The sequence below is a fragment of the Hippocampus zosterae genome, chromosome 12, assembly GCF_025434085.1.
Source record: "Hippocampus zosterae strain Florida chromosome 12, ASM2543408v3, whole genome shotgun sequence".
Taxonomy (NCBI): Eukaryota; Metazoa; Chordata; class Actinopteri; order Syngnathiformes; family Syngnathidae; genus Hippocampus; species Hippocampus zosterae.
Window position 1 is genome coordinate 19,018,943 of NC_067462.1, and position 25,684 is coordinate 19,044,626.

General features: G+C 42.0%; 1 protein-coding gene and 1 long non-coding RNA gene across 2 annotated transcripts; one reads left to right on the forward strand and one right to left on the reverse strand.

Annotated features, from left to right (window-relative positions):
* Window positions 1-1,502: 1,502 nt before the first annotated feature.
* On the forward strand, window positions 1,503-24,021 carry efnb2a (ephrin-B2a). The gene is made up of 5 exons (XM_052083071.1): window positions 1,503-2,335; window positions 12,842-13,125; window positions 19,318-19,410; window positions 21,154-21,264; window positions 23,200-24,021. Exons 1-5 carry the CDS (start codon window positions 2,223-2,225, stop codon window positions 23,604-23,606), a joined length of 1,008 nt encoding a protein of 335 aa, XP_051939031.1. The 5' UTR covers window positions 1,503-2,222; the 3' UTR covers window positions 23,607-24,021.
* A 146-nt stretch (window positions 24,022-24,167) lies between these two features.
* LOC127612115 (uncharacterized) lies at window positions 24,168-24,497 on the reverse strand. The gene is made up of 2 exons (XR_007965572.1): window positions 24,348-24,497; window positions 24,168-24,307 (listed from the first exon to the last, which is right to left on the reverse strand). It is a non-coding gene; the product is annotated as an uncharacterized LOC127612115 (long non-coding RNA).
* Between the last annotated feature and the right edge of the window lie 1,187 nt (window positions 24,498-25,684).

Sequence of the window (25,684 nt, forward strand, 5' to 3'; positions counted from 1 at the left end):
ACTTTAGCCATGAATAACTGCATGAAATTCCAAAAAAATCTATTTAAAACTAATGTCAAGTGGCAATACACCCAAGGCATGTTTCTAAGTCCTAACTTCATCACACGAATACTGTAAATTGCTTAATTTTAGACTGCAGACAGACCGTAGAAAACGTTGCTCAAAGTTTCGACTGTTAACTTTAATCATCTAATACAATTCGTATCGTTTCCCTTTAATGCCTCTCTGAATTCAATTAATTAACCGGTCGGTCAAGCAAGCGGATGCAATAAACATCAGTGGGTTTTGCCTGTGGCTTTGTTTGTGTTTATTCCCGGCCAGGACAAGTGGCATCCGACTCCTAAATTATCTCCCTGGTGTTAACATCAACCTGATTATTGGGTGGGCAAACAAACGCAATCCACAGCGGCTGCTTTTTAACGACCCTGATCAAATTAAGTTGTTAAAAAGTGTCAGATCTTCACACGTTGGTATCGCTGAGCTGCGGTCTAATGAAAGACTATCAACAAAGATTTGGCTTGTGAGCGTGCGTGTGTCTGTGAAGAGAGATCGTCGAAGTATTGATAGACTAAATATAATTCAGTGGCTGCTTGAATCTTCATTCGTTAAATCAACTCGCTCGTTGAATTAGAAAAAAATCTTTTCGGGGTAAAAGTATGTTCAATAATTAAAGTTGTATAATTTTGTAGGCATTACTACTCTCAAAATTACAAGTACAGTAGTGGTCTTGTCCAATAAAAAATATTTTATAGAAAAATATAGTAGGCTAATTAATTTTGTTGAATTCACTCTCGTAAAGCTTCCTACTCACTCACGTTAAATGTAATTTAATTTAGACTTAATTTAGACTAAAAAATTGCACTTTTTTATTTTTATTCCAGTTTATTTATTTTTATTCACAGTTTATTTAGTCCAGTACCCTTTTTATGCTTTTTTTCGGTGTGGCATTTCCGCTAGTGGGTGCTCTTGCCTTTTGAAAAAATTCGACCTGTCTTCAATTGCACTTTTTCTTCTCTCTCTCTCTCTCTCTCTCTCTCTCTCTCATTCTCTCTCAATTACACTCATGGGAGGGACTTTGCGTCGTTGTGCTTCACGGTCCGGACTCACGAGTTAATTGTCGTCATGGCCCAGATTATGGGACCAGAAGCCCAGAAACAATATGAACACCCTTTTATTTTATTTTTTAAGCTTTCATGTTTATCTTGTGTAATTGTGGACACGCTAGACTTTTACGTGACGTCACATGAATGTAATTGATCTATTAGTGTCTGGCTCTGATATACGTTATACATATGTTAATCTTGAAAATCAGTTCCATTACATTGGACAATTGAGTCAAGTCGTCCTCCTTCCTCTCCCTCCCCCACCGGCACAACACTCACTGAACCAGTCTCCCTGCTTGACTGACAGCCGACTTGTGTTGCTTTCCCCGCCCAGGGACCAATCAGCTACGCTCATGGGCGGGGTCTTGGTTAACCCGACTCCACCTAATATATCCGCTCGCGGTCTCTCCCAGTTACTTTCTATCCAGGTTTCGGAGCTGAGCAGAAGCGTGGTCCGTACGTCGTCCGCGGTCGTTTGGAACGGATCTGCAACATTTTGCCGCTGCAGCCCTTTTGTGGACCTCTATTATGAGAACTTTCACATCAGCTCTTTTGATTTATTTCATTCTCATGTTTGATCATTTTTTTCATTTTGACCATCACCATTGTTTCGTCCTTTTCTTTTTTTCTGCTGCTGTTAGCTACAAATTGTTGCTTATCACCACCAGCGTCATCTGAAAGGCGGAATATCATTGCATTCCACAACTAGGCTTTGCTCCCGTTTTCTCTGCCGTTGCCGCTGCTTTGGATTTGATGCAAATTGCTGGACTCAGACAAAGGGGATTTATTTTCTTTTAATTCTACAAACAACACTTGTTCACTCTGAGGAATGTATAGCGACGGCTTTCAGTACGCGCTCTGAGCAGAGGAGAATATACGCAGCGCCAGTGAATAAACTATGCGTCTTGGCTTTGTGACGCTGCTCTTTCTCCTGACGATGCTGTAGACCGCGTCGGGTCTGTGATCAGCGTGCATCTCCACTGGATCGGGATACAAAGTCGAAGAAACGACTTTTTTTCCATTCGGGAGAGCTTGTCGTTTGAATAGATTTTTGGGACAGGTGTATTTACTTTGACAAAAATCGTGCAACCACCCGGAGACTCACCAACCAGTCAAAACATGGGGGACTCGATGTGGAGATATTATTTTGGAGTTCTGGTTCTTGTCTTCAAAGTGCACTTGTGTCGGGCGCTCATTTTGGAGTCTATTTATTGGAACACAACAAATACCAAGTAAGTACGCACGCCTGCACACACACACACACACACGCACACATACACACACGCACGCGTGCAACAAAAATCGATTTAGGAATACATAAATAAGTAACAATTACGTTTTATCCTCGTCTTTTTCCAAGGTTGTCACGAACGTTAACGATGTGGCAATTTATGGCTGAATTGTGGGGAAGTACCGGTAATTTAACGTAAATAATCCAAACTTTCAACATAATTTTAAGGACACCATTGCATATAATACATGATGTCTCGTGTATTCTCCTGGTTGGTTGCGTGGCTGCTGGATGACATTTCGGCTCTTTACAATGCTTGTGACCCGACGGGCCGTGCGTTAAATCGCACCGTACAGAATACAAATCACTTTAAACAGTGGTATGCATGGTTTGCTGTCTGCGTTTGCGTATAATTACATTAATGAGGTGTTTATCAATTTTTTGTTCGACCCCGGTTGCGGAAGAAAACATCACTCCAAACAACAATTTCCAGCAACTGCATAAAATGTTCGGATTGTTGACTAACGGCATGTGACTTAATTTGAGTATAGCCTTCAATGCTTTTATATTTGGCCAGAATCAAATGTTTTCTTTGCTGTTGATATTTTCGGGAGACACTGGGAAAATGCGTGGAGGTATAAACTTTGCGTCGCTTACCTCGGTTGCTTGGCGCTCGGGTTCCACGGGAGCCACTAGATGTCATTCGGAAACAATTTGTTTCATACGAAAGCTAAAAGTTCTGTTTTTTTTCATGAAAAAAATAAATAATTTTCATTTGGGGAACTTACGCAGTCGGCTAATTATTTCATATTGACGCAGGAATAGGAGTGACGCAGGAATGAAGCTCTTACCTTTTGTGTTTTTCTTCTACGTGTACCTTTCAATTTATTGGCCCATATATCGAGTCAGGGTGCACTCCTTTTAAGATAAAGATATTGAGGGTGTCCTACAGCTTTTAGTGATTCCCCAATTCTTAATTTACCGGTGACTATTGCCCGCTCAGAGCAATTCTTATTTGATAATTCAAGCAAATCAAAATGATTTGAGAATAGCAACATTTTTAAAATCACAGCAACATTGTTTTATTCCCAGCAGTCTGCTTTATTTATTTTTTGTGATCACTGAGCGCCAACTCCAGATCAATCTACAGCATACTGTGATATCCAATGGGACCATGTGGCTGTTAAGTGCTCATCTGTTTCCAGTGACTATTAATGAAAGTAAAGTGAGTGTAAATCGTATCTATACAGACACATTGTGTGATGTTTTTGGGTGGGGTGCGTGGGGATTTTTCGCTTGGTGTAAGGGACTAAGCTTTGCACTCTGCAGACAGCAAGCGTCGGGCTCTTTTTTTAGTCTCAATTCCCACAGCCGTGTCTCTATCGATGTAGAGGCCCAGCTATTGACTATCCAACAGTTCAGGCACTCTTCACTCCTAAGTTCATCCATGATAGTTTTTTTTGCGATTCACGCTCCATTCTGTGTCGACATGCAGAGTCGTGGAGCAGTTGACTGTTTGGTGTATGACCTACTCGCGTCCTTGTGACGCAACACACAATAAGCTATATAGAAAACGAATGGGCGAAAAATCAATGTAAATCTGTTTTCTTTAGGGGAAGCTTTAAAATTTTGTGCATTGTCAACTTTTATTTTGAACATGTGATGCTTGTCTGACCTTGGAATTTTAGCTCCCCCGACTGCTGCTAAAACAGCAAACATTCCGCTGAATTAGCGCGTGCATGTGCGCATTCTTTTTGTCCTGTGTGTTATTTCAGGGGTAAAGGGTCAGACTGTGATATCATTGATTTAAATCTGTTTTGGGAGGTTTTATGCTCATGGACCGAATGGCAATAATCAAGAAAGAATCAAAATTCATAAGTCGAAATATCTAGAGGCTCAAAATTCTAACTCGCTTCAAGATAATTGTTTATTGACTAAGATAACCACCCCCACCCCTCAAAATATGGCAATTCTTCCACCCGTTTTGACCAATGGAGATTAGCAATGGAAAAAAATATAATAAACAACCAAACCATTTGATCTTGTTTAATTTGAAAGCTCTTGGAAAGTCATCATGTCTCCTGAATATCTCTATTGAGCAGGTCAGCAATATGCTGGACAAACCAAATGTTGGCTTTTGCTCGGTCTCTCCTTTAGTTTTTCTTAGTCTGCCTCTTTGACTGTTCAAGAAGGAGGAACATTTGAAATGTGAGGGCTCTCGGCCAGTTTAATGGCTTTGTGTGTAGGTGGAGTAGTGGATAAAAGAAACTCGAGGCTGGCTCTATAGCTTTCTGTATGCATGCTACATGTGTGCATCTGTGGAAATAAAAATCCATCCACAAGGCCCATGGCTATGTCGATTAAACCCTATTGTTATATGTACTGCCCTCATGCATGAACTATCCAAGAAAAAAAAAGGAAACACCCAACCTCCACATTCTCCTCACCACAGTCTTAACACACGCACACGCGCGCACACACACTCACTCACACACGCACGCACACAGACGCCTCCTCCTAATCCATTTTGTAGTCGGGAGGGAGAAACAAAAGCGGGGTCTGCTTTACATGGTTTATGTAAAAAGAGCGCTCCCTCTCCTCCTCTGCAGTTCATTAAGAGATTACGAATAAGCCCAAAGGCCCTTTGTGACCGGGCAGTGGCGGGGGCACCTCAGCGGGTTCCTTTGTTGTTTTGGGGGTCGGACTTCTGCTTAGAGATGCAGGTCCATCGTGAATGAGTGAAAAGAGCCTCGGTTCTGAAGGTTGTAATGATGACCCCCTACTTTTCAAAAAAATCCTCAAGTTTCAAAATGTATCCCCCGTCTTTCTCTCGGCAATCGATAGGGAGAAGGATCTGCCATTTTAATGTTGCAAAACTGGCTGGCCGTAATTGTGAATATTTGCTGAGGGATGAAACTAAAAGGTCAGCTAATTAAACCACGTGGTGTTTGACGGAGTGTTCAGATTGCCGAGGCTATGTGGCTGTTTTATGATGTCCTTTCCAGATCATGTATTGAAACAAAAGAAAAAAAACATTTAAAAAAACAAAGTGAAATGAAACAGAGCAGAACAAGAAAGCATCGGTGCCCCCTCGGGAAGAGGAGGGTAATTATGTCTCGGGCCGCTCAGATCCCGTTGCCCTGGCTTACTGGATGAAAGGTGCAGGGAGTGCAGACAGAGTCAGAGAGGACAAGAGGGGATAGAGTGACAGTCAGCATAAAGACCTCTGTCCCTTCGGCCCACAGAGGGCGAAAGCCACAGCGCTGCAAATAATTGAGAGTGGATTAACCTTCACTATACCTTGCCTTGCCTTGCCTTCTTTGTCCATCGCCTTAATGAAACCTTGCGTTGCGGCCGGGATTCAAACACTTGCTGTTGATCAGCGGGTAGATATTCACCATCCCCTCCTTCTGCTTTGTTTTCACATGAATTTGAGGCTCGAGGGAATATCGACTTGAGGGGATATTCACAAAGGAATACACCAGGGTGGCCATTTGGTTTTTGTAACACAATAATCTATTGGTTGAAATTCATTAGCTGATAAGATAACCTCTCCCCTTTTGAAAAAAACAAAACAAAAACTCGTCACACATGCGCACCAACCTTAAAGGAGCAAAGGTAGCTAGACAAACAGATGGCACCCAAACAAATGCTCTTTCATGTTTCCGGTGTCACTCAAATGTTAACCCATGCTAGCAGGGCTTGTCGCGCGGAATTTCATCCCCGTTTGGCACACGCATCTTGAGAGAAAGGCTTATAATTAAGTGGGCCAAACTGCTGGAAGATCAATTGTAACATAAGCGGCTCTGGCTTAAAAGTATGTTTCCAATAAGACTGTTAAGTAATTTTGTCAACACATTGGCAAGCCCGCTTAGTACTATTCAACCTTACACCTCTAAATGATCTCGATTACCCATCAAATGTACACGCCTGCGTTAGAGAGAAACAAGCACAGCTTGGCTTCTCTGTTGACTTTTGGAAGAGAGGATGGTCGGCAGATGGAGGGATTAAAGACGCAAGAGTGTGTTTTATTGTGCTCGACACCATTTTCAGAAACTTCAACGTTTCGATCCGTGCGGCTTGGGGTTGGAATCTCTTGCCACCTCATGATTCAGAGGGCTGCCCGGTTATCGATGCAGAGGACTACAATGTAATCTGAGATATCCATATGTATATACCGTATAAAGACAGAAGGCACGCTGAGATATAAACGCAATGGATTCCCAGAGGCCGTACATAAGCTGAATTGTTCGTAAGTCGAGACACATTAAATGTCAATGTGTAATTGCCATTTGAGGCCATGAAAAAAAACAAAAAAAGAATCATTTGGTGCCAAAGAAAAGGAGTCGCAGGCAGCGTGTTGCACTCCACTTGACTTATTTTTACTTGACAAAAACAGGAAGTCAACTGAAAGTCCGCCACCAAACAACACTCCATCCCGATCGCAGCTCTCAGCTATTCAATGGGGGCAATATGTCAACAAGCTCCACAGTACGTAGCGCGTACCATCCCGTAACTTACCTTGAGAGTGAAGTCAATGTACACACATAGACAAAAGGCGGAGACGGCATTGACTGAGATTTCTTCAAAGTGCTAAGTTGAGCTGAGACTGCTGAGTTGGCATTGCTGGGAAGACAGCGGCCTGACTTGTCTTCATTCTTCTTTTTCTTAACGGCGGCTGGCAAGATGACAGAGTGGTCTTCCTCTCCTTCCTATCGTTTCATTCTGTTGGAAATCCACCTCTGGGGTGGTGCTGTTCTGTGGGGGGTTGCAACTGATATGCGAAAGATCTACAGTTACTGAACAGTGTGATGGTGGCACACAGTTAAAAATACGGTATTTTAGTAACATTTATGGCAGTCAGATGTTCGGAAATCAGGGACCCTGTGTATATATTTATATATATTTATTTTTTGATATATTCATTCATTTTCCAAACCGTTTTATCCTCACAAGGGTCACGGGGGGTGGTGGAGCCGATCCCAGCTGTCTACAGGAACCCTGAACCGGTTGCCAGTCAATCGCAGGGCACACAGAAACAAACAACCATTCGCGCTCAGATCCACACCTAGGGACAATTTGGAGTGTTCAATCAGCCAACCATGCATGTTTTTTGGAATGTGGGGGGAAACCAGAGGACCCGGAGAAAACCCATTCAGGCCCGGGGAGAACACGGAGCTGGAATCTAACTCGGGGTACCTCTCCACTGTGAGGTCGAGGTCCCAACCACTCAACTACCGGGTCTCTCTCTCTCTCTCTCTCTCTCTCTCTCTCTCTCTCTCTCTCTCTCTCTCTCTCTCTCTCTCTCTCTCTCTCTCTCTCTCATATTCATCTCATTCATCTTCCGAGCCGCTTGATCCTCACTAGGGTCGCAGGGAATGCTGGAGCCTATCCCAGCTGTCTCCGGGTAGTAGGCCTAGGGACAATTTAGAGTGTTTAATCAGCCTGCTATGCATGTTTTTGGAATGTGGGAGGAAACCGGAGCACCCGGAGAAAACCCATTCAGGCCCGGGGAGAACACGGAGCTGGAATCTAACTCGGGGTACCTCTGCACTGTGAAGCCGACGCGCTAACCACTGGTGTACCGGGCCGCCATACATGTATATTCTGCCACAACATTCATCTAATCATCAGTTATTGACATGTGTAATTGATTCTGAGACTGGCCTCGACATGGTTTTTGAAGTACGTCATGTTATTTGCGCTACATATGGGCTGCAATTTTGAGCAGTTGTTAATTGGGAATACGTAAGTCATGTATGAATGGTTTCTCTGTAAACCTGAAAAATGTCTGCTCTTGACTTGGAGGCATGTCGTTCTTTTGGGACTACAGTCAAAAACAATCCTAAAAATATAACAAAATGGATGTGCGGAAGAGTTGAAAGTGAGATCATGGGACAAGTAATATTATGATGTGTAACACTCCCACGCGTTGAAAAACAGGCAAGGGAGGAACCGCAGTACAATTAGGGAGGGGCAGAACAAATTAATCACTGGTGATAACTTGCATTCTCACAATTTTATCTTCTAAGTTGCCATTACTTCTGACCTTTTTTTTTAAAGTTTCAAACAATCTTCTTGACTTTTTCCATTGTGAAGATTTATATAATATTGCACATCATATTTTTCTATACGTTTCTTCTGAAATGAAACCAGAGTTATGTGTCACATTCGGGCTGTTCAGACAAAAACAGGATCAAAACAAAGACGGCAGCATGAGACAATGAAGTTTTCTTTGGCTCTCGCTTGTCTGCGGCGAGCGTATGATTAAGCTTCTCTGCGTTATCTCTGGAAACTTTTGATCTTCAGCAAGTTGCCCATTTCCTGCCGAGATAGCATTCATGCTAACTGGGCAGGAGTCTGACACCCAGAATGATTGTCGGAAAGTTTGCAATGAAATGTCTTATCAGCAAAGACCTTTTTTTCCTCCGTGTATGTACATAGGATGTTGGTCGATATCTTGGTGTCTGTCTGTCATTTCTTTGTGAAGAGTTTGTGATTTTTAGAAAGAGTGTTAGAAATGTGTTAAATCTTTCACCCACCCCCCCCCCCAAAAAAAACAAAACAAAACAAAACATCAGTTGTAATGAAAACTGAAAGCTGTCGGAAATGTTCATTCTTATGTTTTTATCTTCTGACAACATACTGCTTCCCTTTGTCCCCGTGTCCATCAGTACTTTGGCACTGAGTGTGTCCTCGGGGGCTGGAAAAGTATCCACTCGCCCTACTTAGCCGTTGTGCTTGACCGTATTCGTTCTTTGTGTGTATATTGCGTGTGTACTTGTGTACATGCGATTGCCGGGAGCGAGAAAAAAATGATGCGTACTCGTTCGAGCGGGATGGAGAAAAGAATGTAAGTTCTGCATCTGTTCATTTGAAAGTGACGCTAATCGGCGAAAATGAGCATTTCGGCAAAAATCACCTTATTAAAAAAATTCTATTCATTGATTCACCACCTGTCCCCCTTCAATTTAATTGTGTGCTTGTTGTTAATTATGAATTATCTGTGCCTTGCCACAAGTCCCCTGCGTGAGATCTCCCCTGCCACACTGCGGGGGCCGCTTTTATAGTCGTCAAAGGAAAAAAAAAAGCTTTACTTTGCTGTTCATTCTGGGAGTTCAGAAAATCCTCCATGGTATCTGTCGGGAAGAGGACTAAAGGTAGTCGAAAGATGCAGTGTCAATCCCCATGTCTTTTAAACTAGAATTGATATTGAAAGAAAATACGAGAGGCGAATAAATACTCAAAGTTGACTACAACTTGACAAAAGTATGGATTAAAATAAACAGTAAACAATGTCAATTGTAACTCAACAACATATAAATAAAATGAAGATCAGGAGCAGTGAACTTCTTAGTTTCGCACTCTTGGCAGCGATCTCTTTATGAAGGACAGCCAACTTCTACTAATGGCCTCTCCACGGAGACATTATATACAGTTAGGGCTGTCACGATCACAAATTTTCCCTGATGATATATTTTCTCAGAAACTATCATGATAAATGATCGTGTTTTTTTAAATGGCATTGAAATTGTGATTGAGCAAAAAATAATTCAAGTATATCATTTTAAGTGCAATTATCATTCAATTCTGAATTGTAGTGAAGATTTGCATTGAAATGTAATAAAATATCTTAGATATCAAAAAAAAGGAGAAATAAAAATGACTCGGGGTGTCTGTCGGAAAATACATTTCAGACAAATATTAACAATGTTTACAACCATATACTGTCTGTCGTGGCAGAGCCAAAAGCGTCTTCTTTCACCTAGATGTAGAAGGCTGGAATGGCTGCTTGGGAATCCACGTCTTTAGTCAATTTGCTTCGTCTGCAGTTGAGTTAAAAGTGAAAGAATAATCACAGGAAATACGTTGACAGCGCTATTAATTATCATCATCATTATCATGATTGACTGTGTATTTTTTTTCACACACATTCATCAGAGATACATTTCTTTCAGTATCTGCAAGTGGTGTATGCTGACAGGCAGAAAAATGAAATGTTCTTCCATTCAAGGGCAAAAGGAATGAACAACCAGCCCGTGAATCCAACTGTTGTCATTCATCCAACAGAATAAGGCAGATCATATCAGCTTTACGTTCAAGTAAAGAAAGCCTAGATTTCACAAATCAGTACTTTTGATGTTTATGTTTGCTGGTTACCCCAGATTTTTAGGTACCAAGGCTCCAACTGATCAATACTCTCCTAAATAAAAGCCAGCGTTATGGAATAAGTCTCATATGATGTACATAGGCTGATGTGTTTAACGCACAGCAATTTCAAGCGAGCTGTGAGCTCACTTCTGGCACTAGAAACTGGTATCTTGTGCCAGTCACGAGTGTCTTCAAGTTTCTGTTGGGCGTAGTGCATGAAACAGCAAAGAAAAGAGGGCCATAAGGATAGCTGTTAGCCAAACGCAGGGTTGCGCTGGATAGCATTACCGCTACTTGGCTATTGTTAGCGGTATTGTACACGGTGCAGTGGCTCATTAATAAATGAGAAAAAGCGTTTCGTGTGCCGTGTGAAGCGACGGCACACAAGCGAACAGTCGAGGTGAACCGTTGAGACAGGATTCAAAAGCAGTTGCAGCTCTCGTGTGTGCGTGTGCGTGGTTGAGTGCCAACTTGCACAGTGGCGAACAGGGTGATGGAAGAGGCAAAACAAAAGAAGCGTGAATGGATTTTGATAACGTATGTCAACAAACGCGCATGTAAATGGTCCCCCAAAAACTATGATGTTCATTTTTTCTCATGGAGTCAATATGTAATTATCGCGATAGGCCAAGTTACAGCATAAAACTTCAAGACCCAATTGGCAAAATTCAAGACTTCCTCAGTACTTTTGAAGGTGTCACATGCAAATTCATACATTTATTAAGCCATACACTTTGATCCGTTAAGACTCACACACATTGTCGCAATCATTTAATTCCATTCCAACTTTAAAGGGAATAATAATACAAAGTGCATTTTTCCTACATCAATTCAAAGTGCATGAAACCACAAATTGTTTCGAGAATGTTTTTCTGGGTGTTCTCCAGTTGTGAATAAACACACACACACACACACACACACACACACACACACACACATATATATATATATATATATATATACACCGTCTGTCGTGGCAGAGCAAAAAGCGTCTTTTTACAAGTGTGTGTGTGTGATTTCATTGAGCCAGGTCATATGTTAGTGAATTAGATGACACCTTTTTTAAACACAATGTTCTGAGCATCTGATGCATGTCTGGGTACAAAATAAATGACTACAACAATAAATAATGTATGCACTATTTACATTAATTTTTTATGCCTTGTCCACACGTTGACGGATATTTTCAAAACACACTGCACTTTCGTCTTGAACAAGTGACCTTTTGATAACTTTATCCAGTGTGCATACTTTCCAAAGGTTCATCTTCGTTATCTGTCTCTGGGGAAACCAGCTCCTTTTCGGCATGATCTGATCTGAAAGAGACTTTCTTTGTTTAAATATTACAACATCTCTCATGACATTATCTCCTTATGTGCTGATTTCACTCAGTGGAGTGACAGACACGAGTGCATTTACACTTGCGTGTAAATTAATCTTATTTTATTTTTCCCCCGGAGATGCGGAAAATCTAGCTGTTGTTTTATTAAAAATGTTTGTTTATATGTGTGGACGCAATCAAATGACTGGGTGGGTCTCTCATTCATTTCTTTTTTGCACATTTCTTTTTGATGAAACTGGGCTTGCAATGTAATTGTCTCCAGACTCCTGCAGCCTGTCAACGCCCTCACACACATATAATACACTTGATGAAACTCAAGGATAATCTTCGGTTGGAGTCATGAAAAGTCATCATCGTAGCTTTCATCAGCTCGTCCTCACATCCGTAACTTCCTTGAACCGTGCTGAAGTATTATATTTTTACAAATGTATCTTTACAAAGATGGTTTGTTTTAATACCCGAATCTGTGGGAAACGTGCCTGATTTGATTTGATTTGACTTGGGGCACAGCAAATAAAGACTCACTTTCAATTCAATGCGAATGAGAATATGTGGATCATCGGAATGCTGCAGGGCCTCTTCATATTTGAGACTAAATGGCGCTATTATTTTACGTTTGGGAAATATTTAGGGAAATTCAATTACACTCCCAGACAAAGGCCTCCAGGCTTCCTGCCGATGAATTCCTGCTACTGTTGCTGTTGTTGAAATGTTGCCACACAAAGCAAGGCTTTTTTTTTCTCCCTATTGTTTTGTTGCTTTGTGTCCTGCTATTTCTTACATGGCAACGTTTCCAGAACGTTGAATAAAATTGGTACATATTTGTTTTCTGTTCAACAGCTAAATTCAAGGACATAACTATGAAATGTTGGGACATGTATTTGATGATGATGACGATTTTTTTAATTTTCGAAAAAGTCCGTAACAAATGCAACAAAACGCAATGTCAATGTCAATTAATGAATGTCAAGTCGTGTGCGAGAGTAAAGTTCCGTTTTTCTTTTCTTCTTTCAGATTTGTGCCAGGACAAGGTGTGGTACTCTACCCTCAGATCGGTGATAAATTGGACATTGTGTGCCCTCGAGTGGATGGTGGGGTGGGTGAGGGAGTGGAGTATTACAAAGTGTATATGGTGCCCAGGGAGCAGCTGGAGAGCTGCACCATTACCAAGGCTGACACGCCACTCCTTAACTGTGTCAAGCCTGACCAGGACGTAAAGTTCACCCTCAAGTTTCAGGAGTTCAGCCCCAACCTTTGGGGTTTGGAGTTCTTCAGGGGAAAAGACTATTACATCATCTGTAAGTATCAATAATATCTCCAATGCGATCTTAAATATCCGTTGAAATGTATCTTCGTGTTTAGTTGCGACCTTGAGGTTTGTTTTGTGACTGATCCAGCTGTTATGATTCTCTCGGCGTGTAATAATCCACTCTGAGAATTACGTGGGTCACGCTACATTCCTGATCACCTGTGACGTGCTAACATCCTTGGGGAAGTTTTGACGGGGTTTAGTGACGGCCTCCTGGGTTGTAATATGGGAGGTGGACTGAACCATCTGTGGTGCAGAGGGGATGTGGGGGGGGTATATTGAAGATAAGACCATCTGTGAGGCTCTGCCACCGCCATCTGTGTGCTGTCACTGTAGAGGAAGGCAATATTTCTTCGTCTCTAGACGGAAGGGGAAGAAGAAGTGGTGTTTTCGGATAGGGAGAGAATTGCTGGAAATAGTAATTTATCCAAACAATGTAGGATTGTATTGTGCAATTCAATTAAGAGTCAGCATAGGAAACCTCCCGCATTAACCTCCCCGTTCTGACTCTTGCGCAGCATGTGCACGGGCGCGCCTTATGACAAGCAGTTGTTTCGGAAACAAAACATGTTCACGGCTAATAACGGGCGCAAATTTTGGCAACGACGGTTTCTCTTAAACCGAACAAGTGTCCCCGTCGTCCTATTTGCATTGACACGTCTCTTTGTAGGAGTTCGCATTGGGCATTTATGTCCATATAGGTGAGAGCTTTCGCCCCGGTCTTGCGGCTTTTTCCACAGACACTCAAGTCAGTCATGGGTGTCCGCAGAAGCTGAACAAACACGAAAAAATAATGCACTTGTGTGCGCTGAAAGACGTAAGAGAACCAAAGTGCACAAGCTCAATTACCCAACTCTTACCTCTTTCCTAGTTCGCTTCACCAAAACGCTGCAGTTAAATATTAATGGGTTAATGTTGGCGTTTTCTGCTTTGATGCTCCAAGAGTAATCTGCCTGTTTTCCTGCCACTCAATGTCAGAACAGGAATGAGTAAGCGATGAAGAGGCATCCCATCTACAAGTAGAGGGCGAGGTACATGTCCAGAGAAACAGATGTGTGACGATAAAGTTGAATATTTTTTTTCCCCGTGGTTCGATAATGCGGAGCGCAACGGGGACCGTGCAGCTGGTCATTTTTTCGGCCGCGTCGCGGTTACCCCCGCTTCCCATTCATCCTCCCTCTTATACAAGTTATGTCTTGTGACTTGTTGTAACTGTCATATGCTTATTTATGTGCTAGGGTCTTTTTTTATCCTGGACTTAGGAAGAGGATAGTTCGAGCGTGTTTTTTGTTTCCTTCTCCCTACCCAGCGTTTTTCCTTTCTGAATTCTGATTGTAATTTCCCCATTGCGGGACAAATAAAGGATATCTTAATCTTATTGTTGCACTGCCCCGGAGTGCAGCTTGTGGCAGCTTTCTTTGTGCACACACTGTCCAGATGCACGCTCCGTAGGGCAACAAGAGACGTCCTCTTAGCTCCACGTCGCTATAGATTATGTCTCCTCGCTCATACAGCGTTATCACAGCATGAACAAAGAATAATTTTCAATTTCCAAAAGCTTCCCACGAAATACATCTTGCCCGCTTTCAAAACAAAGGGTTCTCGATAACGGCTTTTTATATTGCATGCAAAGTGCCCTCATTCGACATCCACCCCTCAAAAATGCTCATGTGTCACCCTCAAGAGAAGGAGAAATTGGTCTTTTTTTCCGAGTGAGTCGTATTTTTCTGTTAATTGCCTCTTTAGTCTATCTCTTGCTTCAGCTCTGCAGCTGTTGCAGCCGCCCGCATTTGAAGGATGGCGTTGATGCTGTGATGCAGTGATGATCTTTTTTTTTTTTGGATTAAGAAAAGCCTCAAACAAACACAAAACAGAATAAATAAATAATAAATAAAAAAAGATAAGACGAAGAATGAAATTAGATGCAGAGCGGAAAGCGCCGGTCTTTGCTTCTGGGTGTAATTGCTTGTGAGACAACAATAGTTATTGTGTCAAGTACGTTTAATAGTAGAAGCGTATACAGTGACCTGAACAAAAAAAACAACAACAACAAAAAAACTTGGGTCTGTATGCACGTAGCGTCCACTCTTTGAAGCCTCACACTGAAGATTTACTGCAAGGATTTGATTAGTCTTTTGGAGCGAGCACTTGATACATAATTAATTAACCAGCGTTTAATCCTCCATGTCCTCTCTCAATTGCCAAGGAACCCACATCCATTCAAAAGATCTGGATCTCAACCAATTGGATTAGCGCTGCTTTATGCTGATAAACTGCGCAAAGGCTAGACTTAGATTACATGGATCGACCTACACAATCAATTCAAGCATATTGATTCAAATATATTCTCCGGATCTCATTTTTTGACAGACATTCAAGTCTATTTCCTGTCGCTAAAAATAAATCTGTGATTTTTGTCGGTGCTTCTGTGTGTGAGTGTGTATGTGTGTACGCAGGCTGCTTGACACATGTTGTGTTGCATCTGTCCAACAGGCAGCTTTATGTCTGCAGATATTTCTGTCACTGTGCCTACAAGTGTGCACGATACGCTTTCATGCACGCCCGTGTCCGTGAATGTGTCTTTAAGTGGCCGCGCTTGCCGCTCCAGTTGGGAGGCAAATGGATTTGATGTGATCGTTTGCGGCAGCATGGCTTGAAGATGAGAGCCTTTGTTAGCAACATTACAGTACGCGGGCATCGGGGAGAACAATTACAGGTCCGTGATTGACGTATTGAAAGAAAGACGCAGTGAAGTCGAGTGACTGGAGTTAAGAACAACAAAAGGGAGGAGCAAAAAATAGATCTCCTCAAAAAGAGCGAATGCAGCACGTTTCAGACGGAGAAGCAAATTATAATCACATTTCTGTGAAAAGAGTCATTTGCATGGAAAATAAGCAAATGGAAGTTCCATTAATTCAAGGTTTCATTATCCAATCACTAATAGGCTCAAACAAACAACAACAAAAATTGTATGTGGCGATGGATTTGTGGAAAAATTCTCAAATGATTGGATTTGAAACCTGTCACATATGATGCAACCATTTCTCATGTCTGGAATAAATGGTTAATTTGTTCATCATCTACCCGAACAATGTCGACCTTTGAATTCCTTTTGAGGTGATGGGCAGCACTTGTTATGAGACAGCGTTGATTTTTGGGGTGACCAGTCTTTTGGCCCGGCCTTTTTCTCAGGGTCATTGCTAAGGTGCCCCCTGTCACAGGTGATTTGGCAAAGAGCGGTGACGGGAATTAACCAGGCCACAACCCCTGCACTGAGACGATGGCTTCACGCTCCTTAGCGACCCTACAGATGGCAATTACGCTTCATATTTATGTACCGGTAGATCATAGCTGTCTTGGTTGCACTTGGTTTTATCATCTCGTTTCTCTCTGTGTGCGCAACACAATTTGTCTTTCTGCCTATCTGTATTTCTGGAATCACTTCACAGTCTCATAACGGCGTGTTTGTTCTCCTGTATGTAAATCAAACCCACAACATAGAACAATGAAAGCAAAGTAGATTCCAGTCTTTATGACAAGATAATCCACAGAAGCAGCCAAAATTTACAGTGTCCGACGTCGAGTAAAACGGCCGCATTCTCACAGCTTCCTAATTGAGGAAAATGCAATTACATTTTTAATGTTAGCTGAATTGTCTCAATTAGCTCTGGCGGTAAACACTCTCCAAGCTATCCGCAACACTGGAGGTTTTTCACCTTAGTGCATTAGGTACTTGAAATCGCATCTCACAATTGACTGTCTAGTTAAACGTTTGATGCTTTCCCACTCTTTGAATTTAACAAATGCGAGAAAAGGAACTTTAAGATAAGAAATCAAACTCAGAATGGTCGAAGGCTGCAAGCGCATTTAAGATGGGGAGGATGTTCATTGAATGCTGTTGATCATTTCACAGGTATCTTAAAAAAAGGAAGATAATCAGGACACATAGGTTTACCGTTGTCATTTTGTTGAGGCCATTTGTGACATATGTTCAAGTGAGAAAGACTGTATGAAGGTTTTAGTGACATACTGGATGACCTCCAGGGCCAGTTCCATCCATCCGTCCATCCATCCATCCATTTTCTGTACGTTTACATTTTACAAGGTCATTGGCTAGTTAGAGCCCATCTCATCTGACATTGGACTAAAGACAGACTGCACTCAGTAAAAGGAAACAATTCCATTCACAGAAGAAAAAAATAATTGGATACTTGTGAACAGCACGAAAGGGAGAAAAGTAATTACATTAAAGTTGGTCGACCTGTCAGTCCTTTCATCCATCGTGTGTGCCCAAAATGTATATGGGTTGTACTGCATTGTGTCTGTTGGTTAAGTCAGTTGAGTCTTAACATGACTTTTTTCCTGCTGCTGCTAGAGGATTTTTCCTGATGTCCGCTCCTCGCGACGGCTTTTTTTTTCACAATTGTGTGCGCACACGAATGTATGCCTCAAATTTCCAACCACTAAACTTCTAACCATATTGAAAGTTTTAAAATAAATCACATTCTGCAGCAATCCTCCTCATCCATCACTAGTGGCCTGCAAAACACAAAATACCAGTAGATTTTAATTTTTTTTTCCATCTTCCTGTCTTTCGTCATGTCCTGACTGTCTGTCTTGTTTCATGCCAAAGGATGTTGAATGTAATCCATTTGGGATTACTTTGCATGAACCAGGTCCAATAACCAATAATGTAACCCAGCAATGAGGGGTAGCCCGTTATTTCTAACTGGCTGGTCTTTCAATCAATCCATCATGTGTCTGGCATGTTTCAGATGGGCTGCTCTGTCTTCCTGAGCCCATTAAACCAACACATTATGTTTAAATCCAAGTCGGGCTCCCCTGGCACAACAGCTTTAACTCTGTACGTAACAGGACCACTACTTTTCCTTGCAGTTGTGTTGCAAATCAAATGAAACCAACCTTCTTGGCCTTCTTTTGGTTCCGACACCGTGTGATTGTACCCGAAATACTCTTTCTTTTCATTTATTGCCTTACACCTGTCTGCACAAATGTGCCATGCCATAAACACAACTGTAAAAACATGCCCTCACGGTGTTAAGTCACTCACAAGTCAACAGTGTCGCTTAATGATCTCCAACAGGATTGTTAAATTCTTGTGTGTTGTGCTAACAGGTTTATGAAGCGCTCGCTCGCACACACGGACACAAAATCACAGAAGCACAAGCCCTTAAGGAGCTTTGTCTGTAATGTGCTTTTGGGCCACTACTCGAAAGCCACAGGTCAGTGAGTGAGAGAGGCAATGGGCAAGAGGAGGGAGAATGGAAGGAGGGAGGGAGCCCTTGTTATCATCCTCTTTGTGTCTTTTCCCATCACAGCTAGGGGATCCAGATCAAAATAGTAGCCGAGAGAAGAAAAACAAAGACAACCGAGGCAAATGGGGAGAGAGAGGAAACTGGGCTTAATTTTTCAAATGAGTATCTTTCCGAAGGTTCTGTCGTGCTTGCATGAAAAAAAAAATTGCAGTAATGGGAGTGGAACATGTGGCGGTGATAGGGAGGGGTGATGAGCAAAAAGGGTTTCGTAAGGTGGGGTGTTGTTCAGAGGAGGGGTTAGAGAATGAGATCTTGGGACAAGAAGCAGGCAGAGCAAGGGGGCGGGAGGTTTTCCGAGTATGGTGGAGGCAGATGTAGTGAATGCGGGCCACTGCACTCTGGCAAGAAGCCAAGCTGCTAAGCCCTGGCAGCTCGTTAGCTTCGATGTTACTGACCTGATAGACCACAAGCTCTACCCCGCGCCTGCCCCCCTTCTTCACTCAAACCACCAACCAACTCCAGTGCTTCTTCCCAGCCACTAGAGACTACATACTAGATAATAGCAACCACATTGAGTGGTGGAACCTTTGGGTCTTGAAACCATCATACTTATTAGGGCCCGACCAATTTAACAGACCGATACACATTACGTACATTACAACAAAAGACAAAGATAAACATTGAAACGTTCTTTGAAAAAAAAAAAGGGGTGGGGAGAATAGTTTTCTCTCTGTTGTATAGTGACTCAAATGATATGCTGTTGATTTATGGTTGATTAATCACATATCGGACAATGGATTTTATTGGTGTTATATTTAAAGACCAATATTCTGTTTAGCAATCCAGGCTACCAAGAAAACATTGATCATTCTAACCTTTTTTTTTAATCTCTCTTTGTCCTGTAGCTACTTCAAATGGCACGATGGAGGGAATCGACAACCAGGACGGGGGAGTATGTAAGACCATGTCCATGAAGATGGTCATGAAAGTGGGTCAAAGTGAGTATTAGTAAATTATAGTAAGAGGAAGCAATGAGCAGCCACCACAGCAGTGTTCGTTCAGTGTAAAAAAAAAAAAAAAACTAGTAACATTCGACAAATGTAATGTTTAGTTTGCTAAGACCACAAGAGACTTGAATGAGTTTGGAATGAAGAGAAAGACGCATTCAAACAATTGTGCAAGCTTGCAAGCGTGAAAACATCTGCAGTTTTGAACCCATACAATTGTCATCTTTTTATAGATGCACACAAACTGTTGTCACAAGCACCACCCATGCAATAGCACAGTTGTAAAACCAGATCCTATTAATTAATCTAAGAATTTTTCCTGAATCAGGTGCTTTTTTTTCAACTCCCCGAGGCTGGCACATTTTCTTGAGGTACCGTGTTGAAAATAGTGCAACGTTTATGCTTTGAAATAACGTACAAGCAGTTCTCGACTTATATATTTCCATTCCCCCAAAAAATGTGTAACCCGATGTTTTACATAAGTCGGAAAACGCGCCCTCGCCTCTTTCAATATCCATGAAATGATATTAAACTCTTTTGGGATTATAGTTTATAATCCATTTAAAGTTTAAACTACCTCATACAATAGATACAATTTCAAACTTTTGGTTTATCATGAGTTTGGGTTACTTTTTTTTTTTTGCTATCCGTGGCTTTTTCCCGATCCCACGCGAATAGCCGTTTACTTTCTTTATGACACAAATGTCACAGGTCGAAACAAGTGACCGTCTACGACTAGTGTGAAGAACACACACAGTTAGAGTTCATGTGGATTGAATCAGGCAAGCCAAGGTAGGGATGCATGGTAGTCTAAAATAATTATAATAAATAATGTTTTTTTTTCAAAGTTATTCATTAACAAACAAGGCAAATCAAAGCAAGATAAAAATGAGAAATAATAAGTCTAAAAAAATAAAATATGCTCTGTGACACAGAGGATCGACCCAGCAAAGATGACAACAGGCCACGCTAGAATGATCAGAGACTTACTGAAGGAAAACGGAACAAAGTACAAACATCCTGACAAGACAACAATGCACACCAGGACAAGTCACGCTTTGCTGGAGAGGGCTGATTGGCAATCACAAGGATCATGTGGAGACAATGACATGATGGGTGGTAGAAAATGAGGGCATAAACTGGGCAAAAGACAACAATGTGGAACCAAAAAAGAATCATAATGCCATACCTAGCATACATCATACTGCCGTGCTACGCAAATCCTAAAAACCACAGTGGTGGTTTTTAACTCTCATTATCATGATATACTATTCATAATTTTGTCGTTGTGTTGTTGTTGTCATTTTGGCCTAGTTGGAAATGTGAGTACCGTATTTTCTGCACTATGAGGCACTTCGGAGTATAAGGCACACCTTCAATTAATTGCCCATTTTAAAATAGTTTTCATATATAGGGTGCACCGCATTACAAGGTGCAGAAAATACAAGTTACAATAGTGGCTGAGGTTGCAGTATGCATCCACTAGATTGAGCTACGCTAAAGGAATACAATTCAATACATTACAATACAATACAACACAATACAGCTTTAGTTATATAGCGCTCTCACAACCGCTGCAAGTGTAAAACAGCGCTTTACAGATCATTGAAAATACTATGTCCAAGAAATCAGAATATTGATCCATATTATAAGGTGCACTGTTGGCTTTTGAGAAAATTGAATGCTTTTCTGTACTTGAAAACTCAAAACTGTATCTTGATTGTGTTTTCTCAGATCCCGCTGACCCGATTTCACCCAAAGACAAACCCACCAGGGTTCCCTACTCTCCGAAACACCCAGACAGCAAGGACACCCACAAAAATAATGAAGTGTTGGAGAAGCCAGGTGAGTTCATCTTCTGCCATTTTAAAATCAGCACAAGTGGTCACCGAGTGGAGAATTTATTGAAACAATCGGGGATCACAAAGGAAGTGTCGAAAAGAATGGACCCCAATTAATCCGTCTGTAATTGAATGTCAGCCATTAACGTGATAGGCATATGTGGCCTCTTCACTCTCAAGGACTTTAAAGTCATCATTATGCTGGTCCACTCCCATGTACTGCAATCCATCATTGAAGTGACATTTTCAGCAAAATGAACTGATGGTGTGCCGTCTTTTGAACCCTGCTCCATTCTTGTCCCACCAAAATTTGTACAAAAGCAAAATGAAAATATCCATATGCACGCATCAGACATTTCTTTAGAATTTCATTCAAAACTCTAAAAACAATGCTTTGCTCCGACTATATTTTCCCCTGTATTAATATCCTGTGCTACCATAAAAAAAAGTCCCCCTTCATGTCAGCTGCTACCAGGAGCATATGGGCATTAGAGGAGAGTGTACGAGGCAGGATAATCTCCTTGTACGACAGCAGAAGGGTTCTCGCTTTGGGCTGCCTGCCAACTTGTATCAGCTCTTACCTCAATACTACTGCAGATAGATCACTTTTAGGCCTCGGGGGATCAGCAGAAATCATGGACACCAGGCAACACCTGAGTACACCAACCCTTTAGTCCTGGACGCAAACAATTTCCATCATTTAGAGCAGTTACATTTTCCCTCGTAGGGCCGTAATGACAGTGAAACCACAAAATTACTACTTGTACACAACAAAATAATAGATATCTAGTTTTGAAATCAGTCAATTATAATCGTTTGTTCAATTATTGTTCAAGTGAGTGTACACTGGGTAACAAAATTATTGCAAAATCTCAATGTTATTTATTATACATGACAATTTGAAATTTCGGTACAGATTTTAGCAAGTTGACACACATGATTTGCTTTAGCGGTCCACATAAAATGACCCGGTGGGCCGGATCTGGCCCCCGGGCCTCGAGTTTGACACATGATTTAGAGGTTCGGTAAGACAGGAAATGTACCGGTATTTATTTATTTTAATAAAAAAAACACCCTCTGGGTTGGTAGTTTCAAATTATACGAGCATTAAAGTGCCTTTTTTTGTCCGTTTGTCATCGTTTTAAGGCAGCACTCTTCGTAGGCTGGATGCGAATGGCAACCAATTTAATTTGACCTTCGTAGAAAAGCCTTCAACATAAGTATCCCTACTCTCGCTCTCTCTCTCTCGAACCCTCGTCATCGTGCTGTCATGTCACCCAGTGTACATTATGAAAAGAATGTTAAAAAAAGAAAAGAAAGATAAGAGGTCTCCTGTCCCTGTTTCTTTTCGTGAAAGCATTAACCACATCTGAAGTGCTCTTGGGAATTTCAAACACGCCTTAGACACGACCGAGCAACACTATTCACAATTCTGTTAATTTTGTTGCACAAAACCAATGCAATGTCTTGAATGTTTTGAAACGTCATCTCAGTTTGAACAGTTTTCGTCTTTACGCTTTTCCATGGCACATTTGCCTCCCATGACATGAAAGGGGAAGTCAACCCCAAAATGTTCTTTACGGTAATACTATATGTTCTATGCGCCTCAATTTGTCTGAGCACGGCATTCTGATTCATGATGCATTTGTGGAATATGAGTTCAGCAGCAACATTTTGAACCATCTCAGGCGGCGGCCATTTTGCCACTTTCTCTCAACTCAAATGATCTCACAGATACTGAGGGCTCATCTGTTTTCTGAAGCAGACCCATGAATTTTTGCAGATGAAATGTGGGGGTTGACTTCCCCTTTAAAAAAAATTACGCTTTCAAAATAGCCCAATAAGAGCTAACATATATTATGGGCTCAACTTATTTGTCATGAAAAACAAGCTTTTTCTGTCATTTCCACTCTCACGCCTATCTTTTTCTGTCCGTCAGGCGCAGCATCCAGAGAAAGTGATGCAAACAACACAGGCGGAAAGTCGTCCAATATCATCGGTTCTGGGGTGGCCATCTTTGTCAGCATCGCCTCAGGCAGCGTCATCTTTATCATCATCATAATCATGCTGGTGCTGCTGCTGCTCAAGTACCGGCGGCGTCACCGCAAGCACTCGCCGCAGCATGCGGCCACGTTGTCTCTGAGCACTCTGGCCACGCCGAAGCGAAGCGGCAGTGGCGGAAACAATAATGGCTCAGAGCCCAGCGACATCATCATCCCGCTCAGGACTGCTGACAGCGTCTTTTGCCCCCACTACGAAAAAGTCAGTGGTGATTACGGCCACCCGGTCTACATCGTCCAAGAGATGCCACCGCAGAGCCCTGCCAACATCTATTACAAAGTCTGAAGGGGAACGTTTCAAAACATGAGACATACTGGATCGCTCCCAGGGTAGAGAGTGGCAGGTTCATGGTTTCAGCGAGCACAGCCTCCATGCCTGCAAACAAACTCCCTGACCCTTTTTCTCTCATTCTGCCAGGTCCTCTCCTCTGATAGTATTTTTGTTGTCGACATTAGATTATACCTACTTCCTCTGGTATGTTCACAGCGAGTTTGACTGCGATTGGCAGAGGCTTGAGAAATTGCTGCTGCTGCTGCTACTCTGTTTGGCTTTGGGGAAGAGGAGGAAGAACTTAGAATATCTTTGCCCACTCTTTTTTTTTTCCACTTTTCTGGTTTCTGCAAGAGTGGCTCGCACGTTTGGGAGCTGGATATGTGAGGTCGGAAAGGTTCGAGAGACTGCAAGTGTTATTTTTCTTTTGCTGTGATGGTAAGGGCCAACAGCTATATGGAAGTGAAAAATTCCAGATTCCTTGACCTCATCATAGTGATATTGCCGTTTGGAAAAATATGAAATGAGCTGGGAATCGACAAAGATTTGAGGCCGGAGGAAAGGTAATGGAGGGGATGTAGGCTGACCATGAACTGACAAAGTGACTGCCCTCTCTTGATGTTCACTGTTTTGAATGATTGTTTGGATTCCCCAGGCGAACAAGAAAAAGGGGGATAGATTTTTGCACCCATGCCCTCTGGGACTTTCTTGACTGACTCGCAGTTATCGTCCAAGCACTCTGCCAGCCACACATACAACCCACCCACCCACCCACCCACTACGACGCGCATGCGTCAATACCAACAGTTTTGTTGTTGTTGTTCTTCTTCTTTTTTTAATCCTCATTCCATCTGTCATCCTCCTTTCTTGTTACTTGAAGGTTGTATCCAGTATGTATCCTGTGTCAAAATACGTTGGAATTGATCACGTGTGGCTTTCAGATCCTTGTGTAGCTGCGTGAACATCGGGGTTTAATTCATCATCCATACATACGTCATTTTGTATGTAACATTCAAACACAAGTAAAGTAGCAAGTGTGTTCAAGATGGATGGGAATGAGGACAGTCGTGTGACAGGTCAGTTCAAAAGACATGCCCGAAGCGTGGAGGGCATTCAAAATAAAGAGCAGCACTTTTAACCCTGTTTTGGAACCTGCACTCTTCATAGCAGTGCAGAGATAGACCGTGACAAGAGGAGATTGGAGAGAAGCTGTATCCTGGCATTTGTGATTAGTAACGACTTCACCTCAGCTCCCCGCAACCTGAGCTTTAAACGGGAAATTGTTTAGGGCAATAAGAAATCCAATTTGCCTTAGTGTCGCATTTCTTTTTTTACATCGGTGAAGAGTAGTCAAGATACAACAGAGGTTAGCATAGCTGCGTGGAACAGCCCTCGGTACTGTAACGTTTATCCTAAACATCTGAGGATAAGGGCATCTTGAGCCCAATGAAGTATGGCCAGTGCTCACATTTTTTTAAAGCAGGGACACACTCATCCATTGCCGCTCATTTTTTCCACCCCATCATGGTTTCTGTCTTGCCGCTTTAAAACAATGTTTTACGAAGTATACCTTATAAAAACGCAAATAAAAAAAATATTAAGATTTTATGAGATTTTATTTATGATAGGCAGAGCACAGGCAGGTGTTGGCATGGCAAGAGGTGATAATATATTGTGGTATACGTGCACATTATGCAACCTAGATATTTTATTAATTGATATGCTTCAAGTCCTGCAATTTCATGAGATCTCCAGGCGAAGCAGGGCCAGGTGAGGGAATTCGGACCCTTGGCTCTCATAGAGCAGAGTAGCTGTGTTTCCCGTCACTCGCTCAGTGTAGCATATACTGTATGTCAAGAACACCCAGTGCCCCTTCACACACATCCTACATGTTGTCTTTACATGTGTGTGCGTGTGTTTTGATTTTCACCGATTTCACAAATCTTCAGCTGACGATGAGATCCATTTTCTGAGTGTACAGCGCCCCTGCCATCTTCCTCATAAATCGCATCAAAATTTCACCGAAAAGCCAAGCCTACTATGAGGTTTGTGCCTCAAAGAGGCTACAGAATCAGCAAATATGCAATTATTTA